Source organism: Amborella trichopoda, chromosome 3 (genome assembly GCF_054954075.1).
Source record: "Amborella trichopoda isolate Santa Cruz 75 chromosome 3, AtrichopodaSantaCruz75HAP2 v2.0, whole genome shotgun sequence".
Classification (NCBI taxonomy): Eukaryota; Viridiplantae; Streptophyta; class Magnoliopsida; order Amborellales; family Amborellaceae; genus Amborella; species Amborella trichopoda.
Genome location: NC_142338.1, coordinates 48696516 through 48723276, shown reverse-complemented (window position 1 = coordinate 48723276; position 26761 = coordinate 48696516). Strand labels below are relative to the sequence as shown.

General features: G+C 35.4%; 1 protein-coding gene, 1 long non-coding RNA gene and 1 other non-coding gene across 6 annotated transcripts; 1 reads left to right on the top strand and 2 right to left on the bottom strand.

Annotated features, from left to right (window-relative positions):
- Positions 1-15292: 15292 nt before the first annotated feature.
- Positions 15293-19082, bottom strand: ITPK1 (Inositol 1,3,4-trisphosphate 5/6-kinase family protein). 4 transcript variants are annotated; one of them, XM_088861070.1, is made up of 2 exons: positions 18562-19082; positions 15293-16825 (listed from the first exon to the last, which is right to left on the bottom strand). In XM_088861070.1, exon 2 carries the CDS (start codon positions 16780-16782, stop codon positions 15631-15633), a length of 1152 nt encoding a protein of 383 aa, XP_088717196.1. In that variant the 5' UTR covers positions 16783-16825; positions 18562-19082; the 3' UTR covers positions 15293-15630. The 4 variants fall into 4 exon arrangements, with proteins under 4 accessions (XP_088717196.1, XP_020529093.1, XP_006854031.1 ...); XM_020673434.2 differs by having other exon boundaries at positions 18857-19082; XM_006853969.4 differs by having other exon boundaries at positions 18900-19082.
- A 5146-nt stretch (positions 19083-24228) lies between these two features.
- Positions 24229-25586, bottom strand: LOC148782925 (uncharacterized). The gene is made up of 3 exons (XR_016052202.1): positions 25471-25586; positions 25054-25293; positions 24229-24686 (listed from the first exon to the last, which is right to left on the bottom strand). It is a non-coding gene; the product is annotated as an uncharacterized LOC148782925 (long non-coding RNA).
- A 513-nt stretch (positions 25587-26099) lies between these two features.
- Positions 26100-26206, top strand: LOC148782924 (U6 spliceosomal RNA). Its single transcript, XR_016053153.1, has one exon. It is a non-coding gene; the product is annotated as a U6 spliceosomal RNA (small nuclear RNA).
- Positions 26207-26761: the final 555 nt, after the last annotated feature.

Here is a 26761-nt window from a genome sequence, read left to right as displayed (position 1 = left end):
TTCCTGGGATCAACCTAACTGTCCCATCCAAACCTATGATTTGTCTTAAGAGGCAAACACATGGTGTAATTTGGTCATGAGGGTACCATGGATATTTGATGGAAGAATTAAGGCCAAATTAGAGAGAGAATCCCCAATGAGAGTAGTAAAGGGAGTTATTTGGTAATTGGTTTAACACGAAACGAGGGTAGGAAAGTGACGAGGCAAAGAAGAACTCACTTTTATTGTTACCGACGTTTGGACCTTGTGATTGCCGCCGGACATTAAAAGTCAATGACGTTGACCCTTGGATCATAAAACGCCTCTCTCCCTCTCTCTAGTGAGTGAGCGAGGTGTGCAAAATCCGTCTCCATCTAAATAGCGAGAAGGACCTCTCTCTAGGAACAGTCAATGACCCGGGGAGACTACTCCGCCCATGCTTTCGGCTCGAATTGGGCCGTAGAAAAAAAAAAGTTAAATTAAAAAAATAAAAATTTAAAAGTATAATTAAATAAAAGTTAAAAAGTTAGTAAAAAAATAGATTTTGAAATTTTAATTTATGACTGGGGGTATTTTTAAAATTATTCAAAAATTGAAAAAAAAATGTAAAAATGGATATTCACAGCCAAAGTACTATCCAATCGTTACTGAAAGGATAGAGCATGCTACAAATAATTTTTTTTATTTTTAATTCTTTATTATTTTTTGAATTTTTTTTAAAATCTTCAAATTAAGATACTCGAGCTCGCTATGATCGCGAGTCCAAGTAATCTTCCTAAAAAAAAAACCTCTCTCTCTCTATGAGGGCAAGCAATTAGGCATGTAAACACATTTATTTTTGCCAATTATTTCTCACGGATTAGGTAGCCTTTTACTTGCGATCCAAGCGATTGACCTCTACCCTTCTCTGTCTCTTAACATGTAGGCAGGTTATCCAGAGAGAAATAGTGCTCAAGAAAAGGGTTGTCACGTAAACAATTCGTACAAGTTCATTTCCATAAGGGAAGTCCTCTTTGTCAAACCAACAAAGATTGCATGATATTAGTAGGTATGCCATTTCCCAATAAAAAACCCCTCAATTTACCTAACTTTGCCAAAAGTTTGGATTGAGCCTCTATTCTATTGAATCACATCCTTTCTTCATGTATTATATAAGTAGATCAATCAAATAAACTATGGATCGGATCAATCAAATAAACTATGGATCTCGTTACTGAGGAACCATGTTATACGGGTTGAAATACGTTGATATTGACAAAGAATGGTCATCAATTTCCATAGCACCTCAACACTTCTCCCTTGCAAGTTTGGTACCCATAAACATTTTATCGGGTTGAAATACGTTGATATTGACAAAGAATGGTCGTCAATTTCAATAGCACCTCAACACTTCTCATTTTGGTACCTTAAATAAGGGTAGCAACAGGAAAGGTCCGGAGCCCAGACTCATGCTCAAAAATATAATATGGAACCCAAACTCCATTCGACCCAACCCAAAAAATGAAATATATATATATATATATATATATATATCTAAATATATTTCACAAATTAGGACACAAAAAATAATGTGGGACCTGGACCTGACTGGGAGCCGAATAGTGTTTGGACCCGAATACACCCTCGGGGTCTAATTTTTGAAACCATAGCCAGACCCAAGTCGGGTCTACCCGTAGGGTGTAGATATGCAAACTTGGTGTTAAGGAACACTAATCTCAGTCATTTCTTTTCCCCAAAAAATAAAAATAAAAAAATAAAAAAAAATAAAATGAGACTCAAATATCTATCCTTGATGAAGGGTTTACCCAAGTGAATGTGAAATAGGACTTCTAGAAAGGGCACCTTCCAAAGCTATCAGAACGAGCCCAATAAATGAGAGCCACGCATGTAAATAAATGCGTGGAGGCATGATGACGATGAACCTCACCTAATTTAAGAGAAATTACAATAATGTGTCATTTCAAGAAAACATGCAAATAATAATGTTATATTTTCCTATAGATTGATCAAGAAACATACGCACACAGAAATTCATGGGCAAACACCCAATTTAATGGCAATCTACACTACACATGATGTGTACAGTACTCTAATATAAAAAAAGACCTCTTCCATCAATCCTCCAAACTTAAAGGTGGATCCTTGAAATAGTTCATCTTCGTGACATGCGTTGAGGACAGACAATGAGTATTAGTCATTAACTCCAATGGGAGCATATTACACATTAACTCCCTTGGGCAAAAGAGACATTTGGGAGGATTTTTTTTATTTAAAATATTGCGACCCGCTTAGAATGATTAGACGCTTGTTCTTGTTTTTTTAAAATTTTGCGACCCACCTAGATGCTTTTTTTTATTTAAAAATAGATTTTAAAATTTTCAACACTTAGATCTCATCCTCCAAAATTTAAAAGATTCCCTATTCAATATTAGGATATTATTTTTTTCGAGTACATAAAATTTCCTATTAGAATTTCGATTTTTGAGGTTGGTGGCTAGGTTACAGAGGTTGCAATCCCTCACAAAAGAAAAGATTATATCCTCTTGGATAGTACCATAAAGGCGTTTCGAAATAAATTATGTAATCTAGCAACTTTTTAGGGTAATTTTAAAAGTTAAGAAAGATATAGCTTAAGTTAAACTTTTAGTCCCAGATGGCCTTGAGACGAGCTTCTCCATAGCTTTTTAGATGGGATACATCAATGTGCTTCCATAGATTTCTCTATAAATACCCGTTTCGAATTATTTTTTCCTACTTCTTTCCGATGTTTTATGCTTTCATTGCAAGAAATTTTCGTCATGGATAATTTGAAATTTTCTTTAAAAAATAATTGAAGCTTGACGCAAGCCAAGTCAGTTCAAGAGCAAATCTGCACCAGAAATGTATTTTTCATATTGTAAACACCCAGTTATGGCAGAGGGGATATCTACGCATCACAAGCCTAAACCAGAGGCCCAGACCTAGTCACCTTCCTAAAGCAATCCTAGACATAACAAAAGTGTTACATAAATACCTCCTAGATACAACATAAACTACAGGCCCAAGCCTAGTCACCTTCCTAAAGCAATCCTAGACATAACAAAAGTGTTACATAAATACCTCCTAGATATAACATAAACTACAGGTCCATGCACCTTCCTAAAGCAATCCTAGATATAACAAAAGTGTTACCTAAATACGTTAACTAGTCATCCTAGATACTCTCAAGCTTTACAAATATAAAAAATTACTATATCCACTAATTGATATCTAGAAATCCCCAAAACACACCTAAAGCAGGTCAATTTTGGATCTAAATTATACAGGAGATCATAAGTTTTTCAACAGCCCAATAATCGCCATCTACAATTTTTGGCCGGAACAATTGTGTTTACTTAAAGTTCAATTACAGTCAAGTGTGCCAGTCACTTTGTGCCGCATCGTGCCAGATATCGGTTGTGTTGCACACTCAAAAACATCCCAAAGCACTTTAAAAATGTGCCCTATATTGTCTAGACCCCAACATACGATGACCCGACTCGAGTCACGTGTGACACGAGTTGCGTTGCATAATGACCGACAACATAGATTGAGCCTGCAATTGGTGGAGGTTAGTTACAAGCGTTTTGCTTTGTAATGACCTTTTCCATAGGGTTCAAAACCAAATATTTTGATCCCTAACCCGAATATTTCACCATTGAAACCCTAAGACTCCAACCCATAGACCTAGATTTCTGATACTCCATGACCTCTCTGAACCTCCAAGAACCACAACCTAAACTTGTCAAACCCTAAAGTAAATTAAAACCCCTATGACCTAGCCTATGGTACCATGGACCATCCTAGACTATCATAGGTACCCTAGCCTCTAAGACCTTCAATCTCATTGGAACTCCGATAATGAGTCTCTAACTCAAGTTAGCTTCATGACAAAGGAACAATCCCTCCGCACTGAAATACTTTTGACTCAGGTGTTTGAGGGTATTTTTGCATCAGCGCACCCCCAACACCAGTTTCGTCAAACATAGAGTACGAAACTGCATCACTCCGCACCTAAAAATAAGCTTAAAACCTAAAGGGCCGGAGATTTTGAAAGGCATCCAAGTTTAGGATCACCCATCATTTGCAAAAATGCAAGGTCACCCATCCCGATAGAAATCGGGTATCATATGCACTACAAAACCGCTAGAAATACCAAAGGGGTAGAAGAGCCCCCAAACGATGCATAGTGGGCGCAAACCTTATTTTTGATGATGGAGGACCTTACAAATAAATACCATGAGATTTAGTCAATTATTGCCTAAATCTCTCTTAGAGAGCATAATAGTGCAAACCCATGAAAATGGATAGAAAATAGCCTAGAATTGTGCCCAAATTAAATCTACAGTGCCCCAAAATATTTCAAAAGATAGTCATATGGATTATTAAAAGCTTTTCTCTAATTAATTGGGGTTAGCTACATAAATCCTGGTCCGTCATTCTACTCTATTAAAGCTCATACCCTCAGTGAGGCTAAAAGTCTACATTTTTTTTTCACTACTTCCAACTATGTCCATTTGGTCCTACCACTTGAGTTAATTTGCACCTCTTAATAGGTGTTGGTACACATGACCTGCCCACCTAAGTCTACTTTTTCTCATCTTATGGCCTATTGGTTCTGTTAGAAACTCAAAATACTGCAGAGAACTCTCACTTTATTAATTGATTAATCAAGAATATACAAGACTCGTATAAATATACAGCCAATAACAATTAAAGATAAATACTAATAGTTATGGATAATTACCAACTACTCTTATCATAATCAAGAGATACCTAATTAAGAGAGATATATACCCATACATATACATATCTGTATTGATATGTATTCATAATGATGTATATTAATACTAACAAGATATCCATACGCTAACACTCCCCCTTAAACTCAAGATGCTTTTAGACAAAGCAATTGAAGTTTGAATAATAAGTTGCATAAACGAACTAGTTGGATCTTGAAATCTTCAAGTGCATAGATTGTTTGAACAACAAGCACAGAATGGCACTGGGAAGAACCAACTAAACTCAGTGTGGATCCGAGACAAATTTAGCAACTCGCAGTCTGAGACAGATTCAGCAACTCGCAATCCATAACACAGACCAGTACAAAGACAAATGTTGTTTTGCAGAGAGTTTAAACAAACTCGGCAGAAAGTCAAAACAGACTCAGCAGAGAGTCAAAACATGACTCGGAGGCCTTTGGCAGTGCTTACTCGGTCTATGAGTTTCTCTCGTTAAACTGAGAGTGTTGATTAATTCAACCATGGACTAAGAGGAAAGCTGAACTTTTTGCCAAGAAAAAATACATGCCGTTCCATCTTTTTCCTTTGATGGTAATGTCGCGATCAGTGGTCATTAACCAAAACCTTATCTTGTGTGAACCAACAAAATTGGAGCACAAGTCATAACAATTCTTAAACCACTGTTACAACATGGAGAACCTTATGGTTATCAAATGGAAAGCTCATATATTCCTGAGAGAACTCCTCGACAATGGCGCTTGCGAACTCGTTATGGACAGCATTCGAATAGAGGTACAACACTGCAATCAACCCCAAGCCATAAGAAGCAACACAGTCATGGAAGCCAAGACAAGGACATTCAGAGAAATCTTATGAGGAAAAGTCCATGGATCCTTTGAGAAATTGGATTGTAAGTCCAACCAATCAACCGAATCCCACCACGAAACAAGGCCTCCAAGAGAGAAGAACAGTGTGAGAAACAGAGCCACAGTTCTCATGCCTTTCATGAGATAACTGCTTCGTCTCAATGGCTAGAGGCCCCAACTGCCCTCGACAACTGCTTGTTTCCAATTAACAACGGCTTCAACCTTTGAAGGATCAACTGATAGACCTTCTTTTGATATGACATGTCCTAAAAATGTCACTTGTTCAAGTCAAACTTCACATTTACTAAGTTTGGCATATAATTTCTTTTCTCTTAATATTTATAATACCATTCTTACTTGTTGCTCATGTTCCTTCTGATTCTTGGAATAAATTAAAATATCATCGATGAATATCACAATAAATTTATCCAAAAAGGGCTTAAAGACCCGATTCATCAAATCCATAAATGCAGCCGATGCATTGGTTAATCCAAAAGGCATGACTAAAAATTCATAATGGTCATACCTTATTTTGAAAGCTGTCTTAGGAACATCTTCATTTTTAATCTTAAATTAATGATATTCAGATCTAAGATCAATTTTTAAAAACACTCGTGATCCTTGTAGTTGATCAAATAAATCATCAATTCTAGGTAATGGATACTTATTTTTCACTGCCACTTGGTTCAACTGTCTATAATCAATACACAATCTCATGGTCCCATCTTTCTTTTTAACAAATAATACCGGAGCACCCCAAGGTGACACACTGGGCCTGATGAAACCGTTATCTAATAATTCTTCCAATTGTTGTTTAAGTTCCTTAAGTTTTGCAGGTGCCATTCTGTAAGGTGCCTTAGAAATTGGGGCTACCCCTGGCAATAATTCAATAGAGAATTCAAATGCCCTGTCAGGCGGTAATCTTGGCAATTCTTCAGGGAAAACGTCGGAAAATTCTCGAATAACCGGAGTGGTATCCAAATTTATCTTTTCATTCCTATCTTCTTTGATATAGACAAGAAAGCATTAACACCCTTTTCGAAGGAGACGATTAGCTCGAATGCAGGAGATTAAATATGATGGGGAGTCTTCTTTGATATCATTGAAGTAAAATACTGGTTGATTTGGAATACTAAAGGTAACCATTTTCTTGCAACAATCAATACTTGCATGGTATGCAGAAAGCCAATCCATGCCTAAAATTACATCAAAATCTTGAATTTTTAAGAGTATTAAATCAACCAACAGTTCCTTTTCTTCCAGCTTTATTACACAGGATTTGTACACTATATTGGTGTCACTTGAATTTCCCATCGGTGTGGCTACCTCTAAAATGTATTCTAATTGTTCTGGTTCTTCCTTTAAGTGGCATGCAAAGTGTGGTGACACAAATGAATGAGTAGATCCAAGATCAATTAAAACATGAGCTACTTTTTGGAAGATAATAAGAGTACCTTTGATCACCGATTTTGAAGCCTGAGCATCTTGCTGGGTGATCGCAAATACTCTTCCCTTCATATGAGGCTTTTGAGCTATCTCTCTGTGCTTTGGAAACTGTTGCATCTGTAAGTTAGGACATTCTCTAATCTGGTGCCCCAATTTTCCACATTTAAAACAGGCTCTAGCATTCTAATAACAAGGGCTCGATCCATGGTTTTTCTCACATTTTTTACATGGTTATATTAGGCTTTGAAGTGGCAAGGGCCTTGGCTTCTTGTTTGCCCTTTCAAGTTGTTGTCGATTAGAAGGTGTGAGTCTAACCTGACTTTTCTGATTGTTCATTTTTTGGTAATCTTTGAAATCTTTTTCGACAATTTGGGCTCGATCCACTATTTCAGCATAAGTTCTCAATTTTAAGACTGATATTCTGCTTCTAATAGCTGGTCTGAAACCCCTTTCAAAGTTTTTCACCTTTCTTACCTCATTGTTAATTATATGTGGTGCAAACCTGGCCAATTCAGTAAACTTGGCCTCATACTGTGCTACTGTCCGATTTCCTTGGATTAATTCCAGAAATTCCATTTTTTTTTTGTCTCGAATAAAATCTGGGAAATACTTTTCATTAAATGCCTCTAGAAATACCTCCCAAGTCAAGGGTTTATTTTCTTTGACCAATACTCCTTTTGTCATTCGTCATCAATGTTGTGCTTCTCCTTCTAATATAAAAACTGCCAAGGCCACCTTTTTATCATCAAGACATTTCATTACCTTGAATATTTTCTCCAATTGCATAATCCATCTCTCGGCTTCCAGTGGGTTTACAACACCCTTAAAAGAATGTGGGTTCAATTTTTTAAATTGTTCGATATTACTCTCACCAATTCCCGTAACTGACTGCCTGGGTGAATTGTTGTTTTCCATCTGATGTTGCATTAGAGCAACCATATTTTCCAAGGTTTTGTGAATTCCTTCCATATTAGCTTCAGCTATTCTGGATCTTGACTTCGTCCCAGTTTGTACGCGCAATAAATGTGATTTTAAGTACATTCTTTTTAAATTTCTTAAGAATCTTAAACTTGTTGCTCTAATACCATAATTGTCACGCCCCAAGAATTTACAATACTAATATTCCTGAGATGTGACAGTCAAAACATATATACATCTCTTGATAGGACAAATTTACAATGGCGAATTCTTACAAAGTAACAAAAGAAAGTTTAAGCACAACTACAATATCTTCCAGAGTTGATCCTGTCGAGCACTCAAAATGAAACTGCAGTTATCTTGAAAAAATGTTTACCATAATTTGATGAGTTTGGCTACTCAGTAAGTGATCAAAATAATCCTAAAAATAATCATGGTTGAAAGATATCAATATTTTCAAAAAGGAGATCTATTAACAGAAATGCATTAACAGTTTCAGTTTTAAAAATGCATAATTAAGTATAATCCGAATAATTGAAATACATATAACATTTCAACAGTAGAGCATAATTAAAAGGATTTCACAAATTACCCTACTGGCGTCTCAAGTAAGTCACCTATATACCCCATCAGCGTCCTAATGGGTCCACTTAATCCCTATCGACGTCCCAGATAGGTTCACTTAATCCCTGCAGGTCCACTTATACCTCACCGGCCTACCGAATGAGTCCACTTAATCCCTACCAACGTACCGGATATGTCCACTTATACCTCACCGGCGAACTGGATGAGTCCACTTGCATACTTAAAGTATTTCTAAATCTCTTTAAACATTCGAAAGTAGCAATATCATGTACTCAACATATCACTGAAATTATTAATATGAATTTCACTGAAACCATTAATAACAGTCACTTTCAGTAACATTTCAAAAATAACCAGTCAAACATTTGGAGCTCAAATTTAGAAAGGTAGCAGTTCGTAAAGACATTCTAGCATAATTGTCAATCTAATATGTATAGAAAAACTCCTATAGAAATTCAAGAATACGGAATTATCACAATTTATGGGATGTTAATTCGCAAATAAACCTTTCACAAACAATGCTATAATCAATTGCAAAAATATTAGTTTTCAAATAGTAAGGCAGTCATTTGCACATGAAATTTACAATGTCTAAATATTCAAAAACAGTAGAAAGAAATCTCAATATTTTACTAAAAGCAGAAATATCACATTTATTTTTAATAATTTTACAGTATCTAAAATTTTCTAACAATAGACAAGAAAAATAAATAAATTTATTTTTCTAAAAATTTACAGCATTTAATATTTCTACCATAGATAAAATATCATAATTTTATTAAAAAGATTATTTTTCAAAATTATGAGGTCTCTTGCACATAAAATTTATCGTGCCTAAAATTCATGATAATAAGCAGAAGTAATTATTTCATTTCATTTTTAAAAAGAACGGATTATTTTTCAAGATAATGAAGTCACTTACCCAAAATATTTGAGAGGGAGTTTCCGATAAAAATTCGGCTAGAGAGAGAAAGAGCTCACTGCGTTTCGACAAGAAAGAGAAAAATCTCAAAAATTTTCTAGGGTGGGAGTCCTCGCCTCTTTTATTTAAATTCTTAAAATACCTTATTATATTATTTTATTAAGTTACACCTCATACATGAAGTGTGACATTTATATTACACCGGAGACGTTTAAAGCCCACGTCCACTAAAGGATGTGATAATGAAAGAAAAAATTAACAAAAGTGACGATGGTCCCTAAAGGCCATAATACTTATATGGACCATCACACTATAAAGAATTATTTATTTATTTATATTTATTTTATTTTTATTTTTTTGAAAATTTAGGATTGTTACAAAAGGGCATGCCACTTCTCCAAAATAAAAAATCTATCAGTATTGCCAATGGCATTACAGCCAAGGCTCTAGCTCTAGCTCGGCTAGAGAGAGGGCTTAAGAGCTTCCAAGGCCACATAGGGTAGGACGAAGGGTATTCCAAAAGTGCTATATCCTGGGCTTCAGTAGAAGCAGGTCACCCTTGGAGACTGCCCCACATCTTTGACGAAATTTGCAGGCCAATTACTATCTCTTGGACCCTCGTCTAATTCCCAAGCTGATGCCCATCCTAAGATGCTCCCCGTGATTCCACGTTGTATGGTTTTTTTTTATTAGACCTCACCACCCCGGTGATTTTGTATACTGAGGCCATTTTTTTGTACTTGTACATTCTCTTCTTTTTAATTAAAATTAAAAGACAACCTTCTCTCAAAAATTGAAATATATTATCTTAGTATTGTTAAATTCCTATGGATAGATTTTTTTGTTATTCGATTGTGATTTTGAAGCTAGAGCCCTGGTTAAGTTTACGATCTTTTTCCTTATCTTTGGCAAGAAAATTAACTATTGTCCCCTGTTTCATTGGCAGTGAGAAAATTGCACCTAGTGATTCTGCAGGACATCTCTAATCTGATCAAAGATAGGAACTGATCTCCACGAGATAAGTCGAATACCCTGAGCCCACCAAATGAGAGAGCTCCCGAAAATTTCCGCTCAGGGGGATCCCCCGTCTTTATTGGCTGAACATGGTTGCAAAAGGTCTGAGAAAGTCATAATCTGAGAACCAGCTGAATCTCGGATAGCGTGCCTCCGATTCAGGCCAATCCTGAACTGTTAGCATCAAATTTTAATTATACTTTACCAAGGGGGGAAGTCTCCAAGCTATACTCTTCTTGAACCTGCCTCATTTGGAGGGTGAGGTCCTCCTAAGTTTTAGCAATAATGTCACTCGTGGAGATTCCAGACCAAACCTTAGATACGGATGCCCCTTCCATAGCATCCACATCTTCATGACTTCAAAGGAAAGCGAACTTGGGAAGAACATCACAAGAAAAGAAGGAGATCCAACCAGGTAAGGTGTATGGTACCCAACAGGCGCATCCACCATCCATTCTAGACAGGGCCGATATAGATTAATCACAATCCAGTGAAAGGCCACACTTCAGGCCCTGCATTAAATATTCACCAGCCAAAGACTACATCTATCATTGCTAATGCAGGTGCGCTGAAGAGTAGAATATAACTTGTCATGTCTACTAGACTTTGATGAGCTTGGGTTTGGTTGAGTGTCAACTGCGTCCCACGTTCCAACCTGCCAAAGTTTGAATCTTCCCTGAACCATCTTCTCCAAAAGCTTGCATCTTGCTAAAATGGAGTTATGTAATGAAGGAAACCTGGTTGTAAAGAGTATGGCACCGCACGATAAGCATTTCAGAGATCAACCCAGCAAATAAGAGAAACAGCTGTGCACATTGTCCAAGAATTCAAGTCAAAACAAAGATTGGCGTTCAATGAACAAGGGTGACAATTAAAGCCTCATGACTCCAAAAAATCCAATTCGTGAACTTATCGTTGTCCATAATTCATGGCTAGTTTATGGATCATCTAGAAAGAGGATGATTAAATAAGATGAAGTTCATAGATGGAAGGGTACAGAAAAAGATAGTTGGAGTCCAGTTCAAAGATGGAAGGTTACAGAATAAGTTGGTGTCAGTGCAGCATAAATGGATCACAAGGTAAACCAGCCATAAAAGCGTATCTTGTGCTGAAACTAAATAAAAGTCAGGTCCAGACTCCCCATTGATATTAGGGACACTAACTGCAAGAGTAATCCAAGAAAAGAAGGAAAAACAAAAAGAAACAAGCACCAAATTCATTCTGGTCCAAATTTAACACTCGTCAATGTTTTCAGTTTTCAATTACTAGCCAAAACCATTTCTATAGATCTATGAAACAAATGGGATCCAAAACTGAAAGGACAAAAAGTTCTAGCTCCTTCATTCTTCATAATTCAATTGTTCAATATTATAAAAGACAACGGGAACTAATTTTTCCAAAGACGTCTTCAGTTCTTCCACATATTGATTGTAATTGGCCATGAATGCAAGAATTTGCCAAGACTTAGTTCTACTAAAATTGCAAAACTAATTGACACGCTGCACAAATGCATCCAAATGCACATACATATAGCTAACCATATGCATGTATTTGCTTATGTACATATGCATGAAACCAGCATGCATTTTCCGATAACGATACATTTCATGAAGCTTCCCAAACTACTTCCAAATTTTCCAAAAAGTAAATGTTAAGTACTATATTACCATTTGTTAAAGTAAATGTTTAACTAGTATACTACCATTTGTTAGCACACAAGTTTCTGTATGCATAACCTCCAATGTTGGCCAACCTTTGCCAATGCTGAATCTATCTGATTTTCAATCTTTCTTCTTCTAAAATAAATCAGTGGATAAAACTCCCCTATGCATTTAATTTAGGGTAACATCGCCAATATTTAGATTCACTTCGAAGTCTATCCGTTCCACAAAACTCACAAGCAAGATCACCGTGAGATTGGAGACCTATGTTTAATGGACACAGCTATGTGTTTTGATGTAGATACAAGTTTCAAATTCATCATGGCATGAAAAAGAGGCATCAGCAACAAGGCTATATTATGAAGAGATGACCAAATCCAATAACATTTTCCCTTCCATGATTAGCATGAGATAATCAATCACACCTTTATTAGCTAATCATAGATATTTTATTAGTTCCACTTCAATAGACAAGATCAAACTCCACAAGTATCTACCTAAAATGTTCACATGCGTCTAGCTAAAACAGAAATAAGATCAAGTATTTAGAATAATGCAATCAATTGTTAGCACGATCTCACAACTCCCTTTTAACTCCACCTTCCCCCTTGCCCAAACCAACTTACGCTCTCAGAACTAGTTGAGCCAACAATTATTAAATAATCCTCCACCTGCTCTCAAAATATAGCATTAGATTCTCACCAACTCCAACTACACAAAGGTGATGTCTACTTTCTATTTTTTTTTTGTATTGGAATTAAAGTGAGACTCAAGCATCAGAGCTGAAACTCAGACAAAACATCTAGGTTAGGCAGAGTATGGTATCAACCAAAAAGCAGATGAAGAAAAGAAAAAAAATTGTTTTTACTCTTAAGTGGCCACCCCTCAACCCATATATCTATCAAACAAACCACTCAAAATTTGCACAAAAAGAAGAAGTAATGAAACGCTGTAGGTTTGAGTCCACCACCTACAACCCAACTTCGGGATAGCCACAAAGAAAGTAAAGATACAAAAGAAAAAGGAAGACAAGCATCTTAAGAAAGATGAGACCTCATTGAAACTTTTGTTTCAGTCTAAAGTGAAAAAGCAACCACCAATAGCAGTATACCAAATGAATTGAAACAAATTCATAAATCTTCTGCATCAACTAAATCCAGAACACAGCACAGGAACTGCAGTTAGTCTCAGTCCACATAAGCAGTAGACCTTAGACCTTTCTGTTCAGATTTCGCACGGAAGCACGGACCTTTAAGGAGCAGTTAGTTATTTGCGTTATTCACAAGGAAAGTTGACCTCTAACTAAAATCTTACAGTTCTAACAAGAAGCACAGAGCACAAAGCCTTACTAGCTTGGTTCTAAATATGACGCATTCCAATAAATGCTGGACAGCAAATCCATTTTTCAGGTGAATATGCCGTAGACCATATTAGTGTAAGCTAAAACGCATCATATATCATAATGCAATAGGAATGCTCATTCATCAATCATCATCTTGATCAGTAATCTAAAACAGAGTCAGGGCAAGGCACTCAGCAAGTCAGTATCTACTCAAGCTGGGATTGCTTGGGAAGACTAAACTGGGACTCATCCTAGTCATCTCGGATCAATAAAAATAAGGCCAAAAACGTGAAAAATAAAATAAAAATTATAAAAATCCAAAAAATAGAAATAACATAACAAATAGAAAAATACACAAACAAAAAAATATATAAAACATGGAATTTGATATGATTGGTTGGAAATATATCAGAAATCTGAAAGACAACATTTTTCAAAAATAGTAAAAAAGAAAAATCATAAAAGCACAAAAGCATACAAAATAAATTACAGATCAATTATATTTGATTTAATACAAAATACATAAAACCCATGAATTTAAATTTAAAAAAAAGAAACATTCCCAAAATTTTGAGGCCAATCCCCAGATCTTTGCGCTCAATGCAACATTGTGTCAAAGACTCCTCAAGCAACCCTAATCAAAAACCCCAAGCAGTTTTGGTTTTTATGTTCAGATCTAGGAGATCCGAGCTCTTGAAAACTTAATGTATTCGTAAATCTTAAATTTACATCCTACAAATGCAAAGCTGATTCCCTTTTTTTTTTGGTGAAAATCGAGCCTATGATTGGATTAAGATCACAAAAATAGGCTTATGGATTTCATCAAAGATTGGCCATTGATTGCAAAGAAATTCATCATCATCATCATCCAAGCCTAATCCCAATTAATTGGGGTCGGCTACAAGAAAACTGTTCCTCCATTCTTCTCGCCACATCCTCAGTAAGACCGATTGAAAGAAATTGCATTTTTAAAAAATCAGGTAAAAGCTTGGCTCATTTTTTCCATCTCAAAAACCATTGAATTCAGGGTTGTTTTCCTTCAAAACTAAGGCATCCAATAGATAGATCAAGGCTAAATCTAAAGGAATGAATTTGCACTCAAATGGCTAGGTTTTTGGGCTCCAGTCAAAAAATAAAGGAAAACATGGGAGCGATACAATACTTGGGCGAGTATTTACTAAACCGAGATTCCAGCGAGTCAGCCTAAGTTTTACAGTAATCAAATGAGTTTTACAGTACTCAACCAAGTATTTTACAGGGTAATCATAGGTACCTGTTTCACGCGAGTCCAAGTTGACTTACGTGAGTTTTTCTGATACCTGAACACTGACCTTAATAAATAAAATGCAACAGCCAAAAGCAGAAAAATAAAAGTCCTAGTCTCATATTACAAGACTGAACATCATCTAAGGCAAAGACTAACTCTTTCAGAAATTTGATCACAGCGTGTGTTACAATTGACAGCTAGAATCAACATTAAGAAAGAAGAAATTCAATACAGAAGGAAAAGCATACAAGATACATAAGAGTATCCTCTTATACCACTGAAATGGTGATTTCCTTCAATCACAGTTCTAAGATTAAGAAGAAGAACTTGAAGTTCAATCTTAATTCTAAAGATAGGGTACCCAGCAGCTCTGCGGTTGCGTGAAGAAAAGAAATAGCATAGAAGTCAACTATCTTTGACAAACATTAAGGCATAACAAAGGTTGTCCAAGGTGGCAACAGAGAAATCTTTTACATGAAACAAAACCAAGGTAATTTTATCAAATCACCTCAAAAGCATGGCAAATTAGTAGTGTTGGACAAACAAAAATGGACACTTAACTTTCCAAATGTTATGTATACATGAAAAGATCTGGAATAATAATGAGAATTTACAAGATTTAGGAGAAGCATCAAAAGATGTCATACAAGGCAGAGAAAGCCAAGGCCTTGACCATTTTTCAATGCGACTGGCCAAAGCAAATCAAAAGAAACCAAATTTAGTGGGATCCATCCACCTTGTCAACCATGAGGAGTGCCCAAACTTCTTGGGAGCTACCACATAAAGTCAGTGAATATTTCCATGGAAGCATTCCATTTGTTAAATCTAAACTTACAACAACTCAATGAGCAGCAAGTCAATCACAAACGATCAGGTCCATTGTACAACATGAGATTCTTCCAAATTGAACTGTATTCTTTTATTATCCTGCCTTGGTTTCGAAACATTCACATCTTCCCCACCAGAGCTATCTGCATCAGATAAAGACTCACCTCTGCATTTCTGTAGTTTTTCCCCATTCAACCCAGGCAAACTGTCATAGCTGTCTGAACCTTTATCTTCTGTAGCTGAAGAAGGCACTGCATTCAACCTTTGATGGCAGACTTCCAAGAAGAAATCAGTCAAGACAGCCTCATAGCAAGGCATCTTAGCATACCCAGGAAAGTAGTTTATATCAATCACAAGATAATGGTTCCCCAACTTAACATCTCTGATCACATCAAAATTGAAGAGATTCAAACCCATTGCACGACGCATGGCCCTGGCAATCTCCTCAATGAAACTCAGAGGTGGCATCACTGCATCTCCCAAATGCATGATCTCATCATAATTCTCCTCGCAATCTTGGGACATGTTTGAGATTTGAGAGAATGCCAATAAACCCTCAGAACCATGCAGTTTCTCATCAGATACATCAGGCAATGATTTCCTCTTTACACACTTCACATAATCTCCCACAACATAGATCTTAAAGATAACGCCACCATGGTTAACAAACTCTTGAAGAACCAATGGCGGCTTTAGCTTGAGTAAACCATTAGGGTTAAAAACAAGCGACATTTTATGGGATTTAGCACTACCATCTGCTACCAATGGTTTTGCAATAACAGGGAACTTCAACCCAAGTAAAGTTTCAGAATCAGTGAAAGCCTTGGGGTTATTCACAACAATTTGGTTAGGGGTGCCAAAGGTCTCCATTCCCTGCGAAATTTTCAGTTCAGAAACAACCTGAAGCATAGAAATGCGGTTGTTCAGACGCTCAACTGCTTTGGGAGAATCGATTATGCAAACATTTGGGTATTTTGATGTGCAATCCTGTAATTGGTTTTCCCACTCTGTGCCAGATAATTTGTGAAGGATGCAAGCAAAAGGACCCTGTTCCACTAATGGCCTACTGGTATCTATAGGGACTAAATCGATACCCTTTTCTTTTGCAAGGTTGATCAAGGAAAGTCGTATAAAACTCTGCTGCTTCTTTGGGGCAAGAGCATACCCTATCAAGTACCTTTTTTCATCCCCCATACCCCGTCAGTGTTTGTATATACCTTTTATGTCCTTATCAAATCTGCAATAAACGGAACTATTTCAGCTCTTGATTGTACAATAATATCCAAATACTGCAAATTCAGAAATGTAGAACTACGAAAAAAAACTTCATTTATCACCTATAAAACCCAATGTTACCAACAATTTTCAGGAGGCTACTGAAATTATGTGTTGTGGTGCAGAAATCAGAATCTTGTTCATTTATGAAACAGTTTTGAAACTTTGGTATATTTAAGAACTCTAAAATAGTGTGCATCTCAAACTGCATCATCATACACATTAAGCACATAAAGTATCCAAATTTGCTTATAAGAAAGACAACCATTATTCATACCCAATAAATTAAAAGAAATTCAACATTAACTAAGTAAATATTAATTTCAAAAGCATATAGATCCTGCAATGTTTTTTGTAAAAACCAACAAACTTTATATTGATCCAAACTAGTTTTGATAGAATATGGATAACAAAGACAGGATCTCACATAAATAAAACCAACTTAACAAAGTTATATTGAACTTGCTTGTAAGGATCATCAGATTCTGTATAAATAAACAAATCCCATATATAGTGACTTTTGGAGGATAGAGTGACACTTGGATTATATTGAGGTCAGTCAACGGTTCAAATCTTTCAGCCATTTGATGACAAATTAACCCCAATTAAAGTAAACCCACATATAATTCTTAACAGGTAAAAAAATTACATAGATATTTAAGAAGAGACATTCATGTTGCATGGATAAATTGATCAAACCTAGGCAATTTGTTTGTATATTTCGCAACAAAATATGCATACAGATCACATAAGTATTTCTAGGAAGTTAGCAAAACATATACCTGAATGAATATTCCAGTGTTGGCTACATCATTTAATTAAAAAAAAAAAAAGGAAAAAAAAATCTGATAAACTTCAAAATAAACTCAAAATTCATGGGATTTTCTGGAGAGTAGAAACACTGTCACATGGCGTAATGATAACTAAGCCTCTGTAAAAGTTCCATAAAAAGCACATGCAAAAAATTTCTTCTAAACAAAATACCGAATGTTAGTGTAATATTTCTATTTGATAGGACAATCATTGTACTAAACAAATGGCCTACCTATAGAAAAATACCCCAAAATGCACAAAACGAACAAAAAGACAGAATTACAGGAAAACCATGTGAAGCAGATACACATAACAAATATTTCTCACACGTGAGAAAAATAGAAAATTACGATAGACTTACCAGAATAAGAAAACTATATTTTACGAAATTCATAGTAAGTATAAGGATCCTTAAACTGTTGCATCATTATCATCGTCAAAGCCTTAACCCAACTAATTGGAGTCAGCTATATGAATCCTAATCCGCCATAAATGTATAAATTTACTTATTCCCCATAAATATTTCCAGAAAAATACAAACTTACAGAAGCTTTTTTAAAAATTATTCCAAAAAATACAGAAAGATAAAAAGTGCCAAGTACATTAAAAAAAACAAAAGAAGGAATCATAAGAACTAGCATTTGGTGTATAGAGTACTCATCGTCCATTAAATTGGATCAGAAATCACCAATTCAACATTTTAAAGCTCGGGTGAAGGCAAAAAATGAGCTCTGCATTCAGAGTTCGGTTACTCAGTGACGCATGCCTGAACAGATTTTTAATGGACTTTATTCAGAAGCTACCATTAAAGAACAAGACATTTCATCCACGAATAATGGAAAAAGGAAACCTAAACAGATATTTTGCTTTATCCAAAAACTATACCACGAGTGAGGGTTTCAAATCTCCCCTTGCAAATACTCAGTCAATAATCCAATTCCCCACCACCCAACAAAAAAGCTAACTTCCAAAAAAAGATGACAGAGAACATTCCATATTCATCAAATTTTCCTGGATCACGTACATTACCGCTCAATGAATGGGCTTTCTGATTTGACAAATAATTACTCCAAAGAAAGAGAAGCGAAGATCAAGTATTGCACATTTTAATTATCAAAATCATGAAGAATTTCTACTGAAATCACTACAGAATTCAGAATTGATAACAGGGAGCTCCTACATTTGGTGCAACAGTCGCGGAAAAAAGATGCAGAGTAACTGACCATTTATCCACGATAACTTCTCCAAACACTCAACTGAAGATCAAGAAATCACAGATTTTTCGTGCACCATTAACTGCAAAAATTTCTGAAAATTACCAGAAAAACAAGAAACCGATCCCCGCTTTTAGGGTTAGAATTAGGGTTCCTAATATCGCCTGCAAAAGGATGGCTCGATATGATGGGATCGAGGAAAGGCGAGCAAAAGGGTATTTTATAGGCTTAATTTGTTTTCTCTCTCCTGGTTAGTGACACGAGTCAGTGAACTAACTATAGTTAGCCAGCTAGTTAGCAGTCTTTGTCGCGTATCATTTACACGTGGCATATTCGTTAGATCTTCGTGGTGGAGTGGCGAATGACGGAAAGATACCTGAATATTTGTGAAATGTCATCAAAAGCCCTTCCCGCTTCCTCATCGTTGGACTGTAAATACCCTAAACTTTTACTTAATGTCAGGCAGAAAGAATCTCATGGGCATCAAGGACTCACTTTTTTTCACCCTCGTAAGATGTTTTCTCACTCTCATTATTATCTCCGTCGGTTTATAGAATTTTGTAATTATTTCTTCAAGTTACGAAAAAAAAAAAAAAAACAGCTAAAGTACAGAAAAATATTTCAAAATTCTAGTTATTTGAGGACGAAGGTGTAAATTTAATATTATCTTAAAATTGTGTCATGTATTAAAGTTGTTTTAAAAGATGTATCAAAATCTATCAGGTGCAGTTTTGTATAGAGTTGAGGCACTAAACAATCAAATTAGAGCCCACCTTCAAATAGTATAAAAAAAATGTAGTTTTCATACTGAAACCTTTGATTAGCTTTAAAATATATTTTTATATTTAATTATAAAATTTAAAGCTTCAAAAATAATATAAAATAACCTAAAAATTGACGATCAAAAAATACGTTACAAGATGCACCATTTTCGATACTTGAAATCTTTTTTTTTTATCAAGGCCATGCATCTTAATATCAAGATAATCAATTTGAACATATTGGGACATCGAAACAACCTCTTCTATAAAAATAAAATTTGAAGTAGGCTATAATTTGATTTTTTAGAGCCTAAGCTATATATACACTTTTCCCAAATTATAGTTGTCCAAATAAAATAGGTGTTGTAAACTATCAGTAACTTTATTTTTGGAAATAAAATTACAACCTTATACAAACTGCAATCATTTTTTGGTAGTGGTGAATGTATCATTGACTACACTCAAAGTTCCAAAAAATCAAATTTCAAACTTTTGACGCATCCTTCTATGTAGTTTGACATCTAATGGCTACTAACAAATGTAGCCGTAGCCGAATCTAAAAGCATTTTTCAATAGGGTTGGCAATTGCATCACATCGACCCATGAACCCCACATCAGTCATGGTCTCGAACTCAAATATTGAACCCAGTAAGTCAGGCTCACAGCCAAATGACCTGGACCAATAGGCGGGTCCAAGCCTAAATCCAATTAGGACTCAACCGAGTTGCATCCGGGTCAAGGTTGACACCCAAGCCTAGTAAACATACATAACTTTTGGAACATTTAACCGTTCAATGTGGAGCGTCTTCTCAGTTCTCACTGTTAAAAAGTCAAATTCTATTAACAATCATAATCATTCACAAGTTTTAGGTTGTCAACAATTACACAAGTTATAATTGTCATGCTACGAACGACTGGTGTCGCCAAAGCTAAAACTTGTTTATTTTTAGGGTGCGGTTTGTACGGAGCCTGTGCTCTAAACAATCAAATTAGAGTCTACTTTCAAATAGTGTAGATCAACACATTTTTGTGATAGCCTTAAAAGATATTTTCATCTTTATTTATAAATTTTAAAGCTTCAAAGATAGTGTAGATCAACACATTTATGAAAACTTGAAAATCTTGAAACTTGACAGTTCAACAATGCGTTATAAAATATGCTATTTTCAAAACTTGAAATCCATTTTTTTCTCATATCCATGCATCTTGATGTCAAGATGATGAATTTAGGGATATTTGAGCATCAAAAAGTCTTCTAGTGAAATTTTTAGGTAGACTTTAATTTGATTGTTTAGAGCCTCGGCTCTATGTAAACTTTTTCCTTATTTTTATCCATCACTTCCACAATGGCAGCCAAAAGCTGTCTTGCCCCTATACACGGTCAATAAGCACGGTGAACCCATGACTGTTGCCATCTATAGCACATAGCACAGTAAGCCCTAGAGCGGGCAATTTTTCTTTTTACAAGAGTATTGAATATTATTAGATCATGAGAGGGCATTAACCTAGGTCGGACTCCTAAATAGCAGCCTAAGGCTCACTCAGGCGCCGAAGTGCAAAGTGAACAAAGATTATGAGAAGTACAAAGTGTGCCTCAAGCATCTCTTATTCAATAAATGCAGTGGTAGGAGATTTCTCTATGTTTTTTTAGCAGTATCATTCCAATTTGTCCGGTGACTAAAGTCCCTCTCATTAAAATTAGTTAAAAATGCCCTTTTTAACTCTCTTTTTTGGCCGAATTTAACTTCTAAATTATTTTGAAACAATATATAATTCAAGGGTGCGGTTTGTGTAAAGTTGAGGGTCGAGTCTTTAAACAAACAATTAAAGTGCACCTTCAAATAGTATCGAAAAATGTGGTTTCAATAATAAAAATCTTTGTGTTAGACTTAAAATATATTTTCTATCTCTAATTATAAAATTTAAAGCCTTAAAAAAAATGTTGATCGAGCAGATCTATGCAAACTTGAAAATTTGAAAATTGACGGTAAAAAAAATGCTTTATAAGATGCACTATTTACAAAACTTGAAATCCATTTTTTTCTCATGTACATACATCTTGAAGTCGAGATGATCAATTTGAGAGTATTTGGCATCAAAACAATCTCTTCTACTGAAATTTTTGAGAGGCGCCCTAATTTGATTGTTTAGAGCTTCACACTTGTATAAATTCTTTCCATAATTTAAAGAAAAGGATAGCGTTTTGATAGGGTTGCAGCCTATTAACATTAGTAAAGCCTTGCCTCGAAAGTCATCGAAATCGGAAAACCTTCACATTAAGATATTAGGATTTCAAGTGCCTAAAAATAGTGTATGTTGTCGCATATTATCTAGACCATCCAATTTACCCTAAAAATAATCGTTCACATATCCCTAAGATCTATATTTTTTTTAACTTCGAATTTCATATTCGATGTTGAAAATTAATTTTAGAGCCATCATGAAGATTTTTGATGATCAAAAATGTTTTTTGCATGAAGATTGAAGTGAGGCTCTACTTTGCGTTCATAAAACTTGGAGCTTTTAGAAACTGCATCCTCAAAACAATATTGTACCCCAATATCCTTCACCACACTTGGTGACTCCAAATAGCTGAATATATAGCTCCATATCTACTTCACCACACTTGGTGACTCCAAATAGCTGAAAACGAGGCTCAAATGATAATGATCTCCTTCACCATACTCCCTCCTTTTGCCATCTAAAAATGACAAAGATTTCCCTTATTCCTTTTTCCAATGCTTAGCTCTTTTTTCTCTCTCTCACAAATCATAAATAAATATGTGGCTTCCTAGAATCCCCCCGGTCCAAGAATGCTTCTATTTCCAAGATAGACAACTAGTTGTATATCTCTCTCGTCCTACTCCATTCATAAATGATAACCGCTTTTATCTTCAAGTCCAATTAATTGTTCCGATTCGATTTTTTTTACTATATTTTCACCATACATGAAAATAGATGGTAGAAAATATATTCAAAGCATATGAATTTTATTTTTATGAAAAGGAAAATTTCATGTTCGTACTCTCTAGAATAGTTGATATTAACAAATCCCAAAATTTATGATCCAAAATCTATTTTTAAGATAAATTTTAATGGGGAATGCACATCTAGCTGACTCACCAAATACTTTTCCTTTTCTTTAACACCTCCTTAAAAGGTCTCTAACGAACTCTCCTATTGAAAGTGGTCCCTTGGTTCATTTCAATGATGAAACGGTTCACGTTATAGTTTGATTTCTATATCGGCTGGACGTTGGAGATTAATGGTGGCACACTTGACTATGTTACAACTAGAAAATGACACCTAGGCATTATGTTTTAATACAGTTTATGCCCTACTCTGAAATAATCCATAAATGGCATATTATATGCATCGTCTTTAAATTACTAAATTTTTGTTTCATGAATATGCATCACCACTCTTAAATGCTGTACATGAGACATTTATGGAAGGATATGGTTCTTATAATAAGTATACGCATAGAGGTATATATAATTTATAACATAGAGATCATCATCATCCTAGTTTTTTTTTAATTAATTGAGGTCGGCTACATGAATCTTTATACGTGATTTTGTTCTATTTAAGACCATACTCTCAATGAAGCCATAAGTTCTCATATCTTTTCGGACTACTTCCAACCACGTTTTTTTTTTACCTATGTTTTAGCCTTTTCAATCCTTCAACTTGAATTAACTCACACTTCCTAACAAGTGTTGTATTGGGTTGACGACACGCATGGCCAGCCCACCTAAGTCTATCATCTCTCATCTTATTGCCTATTGCTGTCACATTTAAACTTTTTGGAACGAATTCATTTCGGATTCTATCCCTGATTGTCTTATCACTCATCCATTTCAACATTCTCATCTCCACTACACTCATTTTATAGGTATAATATATTTGTCCACCCAATATTTCTCCCCATAAAGCAAAACTGGTCTCACAGTTTTTTTTTTTTTTTTTGGTAATTCAGTGGGAGAGACATGCCCCTACCCGTTTTTCAAGTAGATTAGGAGTTAATTTTTTGAAAGTATTAGTGGAGTGGTGTTAATGATGGAAATGAAAACCACAACATGGCAACAAGTTGGTTTCTCACAGTTGTCCTAGAGAACTTACCTTTTAACTTCATCGGTATGCAGCGATCACATAAAATACCAATTGCAACTTGTAACATAGAAATCATTAATAAAATAAAACAATTAAAATAATTAAAATTATAATTTTTAAAAAAAAATTAAACACATGGTTTTTATTTATTTTAGAGGGACCACCACGACCCATAGACGTGTGGTGCCTTGGGGAAAGGGCACACAAATGTAACTATGCATCCGCGGACATATAAAACATTTTTCCTTTATTGAATAATGATCATTTTTCTTCATTGAAAAATGCAATATAGAAATAGATAAACCAATCCCCTGCACATTCATAAACAAGCTGAATTGGGTAGTTGGCGCAGTATTGATTGTCAGGGACATCAAAGGTAGTTGATGAATTAAATGCACATGTAAATAAATTTGAGAACAAAATATGCGTAAAGCGCGAGAATAGAGGCCCGGGTACTGTTTGAATTTTCCATTCGAATTAGTTTGGTTTTATTTAAAAAAATTTCAAAGGAAATTTGAACTTAAGAGACGTTTGATTTACAAATTTGAAATGATTCCAACGGTAATAGCGCACCCAAAATTCAATTTTTAGCAAGCCTACCGCAAATTGTTTTGCAAAAGATTTAACTTCTCTCCCCTTACCCCGCAATCCAACCATCACCGCCATCACCATTGCCGCACCAACATCATCACCATAACGGCATAACCATACCGCCACTGCTGACTCCTTGCCGCTACCGCCACCGCCACCACTATGTTGCGCCGCCACCGCTGCTGCCGTCACCACTGCTCCACCACCACCTCAACTATCACCTCCGGCACCATTACTACCACCACCATTACTATCACAACACCACCAACATCAGGGTCACGCTATGCCATCACCTTTCGCACCTTCACTACCACAAGCACCATCACACCACCTAATAACAATTTATAGTTCAAATTATAACAATCATATACACAGAGGAAATGGCAATTGATCCAACCGGCATTGGTCAATTGCAAATTGAAAAGGAAAAAAATTTGCAATCAAATGGTTCCTTAATTCAAAATGATGGTGATTTTGCCGTTTGTGATTAAATGTTCCGTTTAATGGGCATCTTCTTATTTTCTAAAGGTAGAAATATATCATGAAAAATGGTTCTAGTGTCTGTACTCTAATAGAAGAAACATTAGAGCCTTTAATAGTAAGGTCATAGAAGTCCAATCCCTCAAATTTTATGGTTATGATCACAATCTGGGGTAAATCATGAAAGCAGTAGTGTGAAATCAGCTGAATTTCCTCACTCTTGTGTTCGTCTAGTTCTTCTATTTATGTGTGAAGGAGAGGAGGCATCTCTCGTCGTGCAATTTGCTCACTCCTAGTCATCCAAGATGAATCTCGTCGTGCAATAGTGACTTTCAATTTTGTTAGTGACTTTCAATTTTGTGACACATCTTAGTGGCTCTCTCGAGATAACAGTTGCCCAGTAGTCAAGCTTGGGCTTGAGTGGTTAGCATTTAGCAACGTTACATCTCAAGTTCGATCTACCAAAACAAAAACAAAAAAATAGAATAAGGTAAAAAGATAGTAGTTGCCCTCTTGGAGATCTCAATGTACACCAAGGGTTTTAAGCAAGTTTATAATCAACATCTACACAACAAGCATTTCAAATAAACCTATCTTCCAGATAAAAATAGACACATGAATAAATATCCTCTTACTTTTTCAATTCACAAGAATAGTAATAACCAAGAAGAGGCTCGTCTTTTATTCTAGAACAAATAACACATAAAGATGGAGCAAATTTGAATTGTTTCAACTGTGTACTCCTCATTTGAATGAGAAGTTTGTTACCCTCGTATAGAGTATATATGTAAATATCGAAACTAAGATAAGTGATTGTTTCTTTGTCACATTTTTTATAAAAGATAAACGTTTTCTCTCTATTCAACAACCATGTACATAATAAAAACAAGTTTGCCATGCAAAACGTGCCTCGAGCGCCCATGTTGTGCACGTGTACATGCGCGTCACACGGGTCTTCCATCTCCTTTGCTATGTGACCACATGAGTGGGGATTGTTTATCCATATGTACTAGATTCATGAGTTGAGATAGATTATCCATATGTACTAGATTCCTGTATTCTAAATGCCCAATGCAGAATAAAAAAACCGCTTATATCTGCGATAGGATACAAAATACTTATATTATTATGAAATAACATAAATATATAAACATAAATACCATAATCTTTGGAGGCATTCGATAAAATTGGAAAAATACAGAAAATATCAGTTATACAAAATACTTATATTATTCTGAAATAACATAAATATATAAACATAAATACCATAATCTTTGGAGGCATTCGATAAAATTGAAAAAATACAGAGAATATCAGTTTGGGCCCTACAGAAGGATCACATGCATAAATCTCGAAATGGTCCAAATTTTGCCAAGCCCGGTATCACAGGCTTGTAACTCGAGCTAGGGCATGTGAGTTGGTTGGGCTGAGGCTTGGTTCCTTAAAATCAAAATAAAAAATAAATATATCAATATAAAAGATACTAAGGACAATTACCTTTTGAAAACAAATGGAGACAAAACATTTGCATAATTAATAGAATATAGGAAAACTTCTCCACCATCCATCTCTTAAAAAGAGATGGTAGTATCACAAACATGATGTGCATGATGAACTCTCCGTTTTCCTAAAGTCCCCCCAACTGGGGCTTTGAATTTACCTGGTTTGGATCCAAAACCCAAATTTCAGATCCTATCTAGATTTGGTTAGAGATTCAAGATTTGGATCCAATGGGTCTGATCTAGATCCAAAAATTGGATCTAAATAGTATTCGGATTGGATCTGGGTACATGTAGATTCGATCTGAATCCGACCCAATTATATTATTTTACATATATAAAATAACATATGAAATAAATTTTTTAGATCTAATCGTGTATGTATCTGGTCCCAAATCCCATGAACACTTTTCAAATCAAGATCCAG

What these genes read in the sequence shown, in the direction of transcription:
- ITPK1 (XM_088861070.1), bottom strand. Translation starts at nt 16,782, where the DNA reads ATGGGGGATGAAAAAAGGTACTTGATAGGGTATGCTCTTGCCCCAAAG.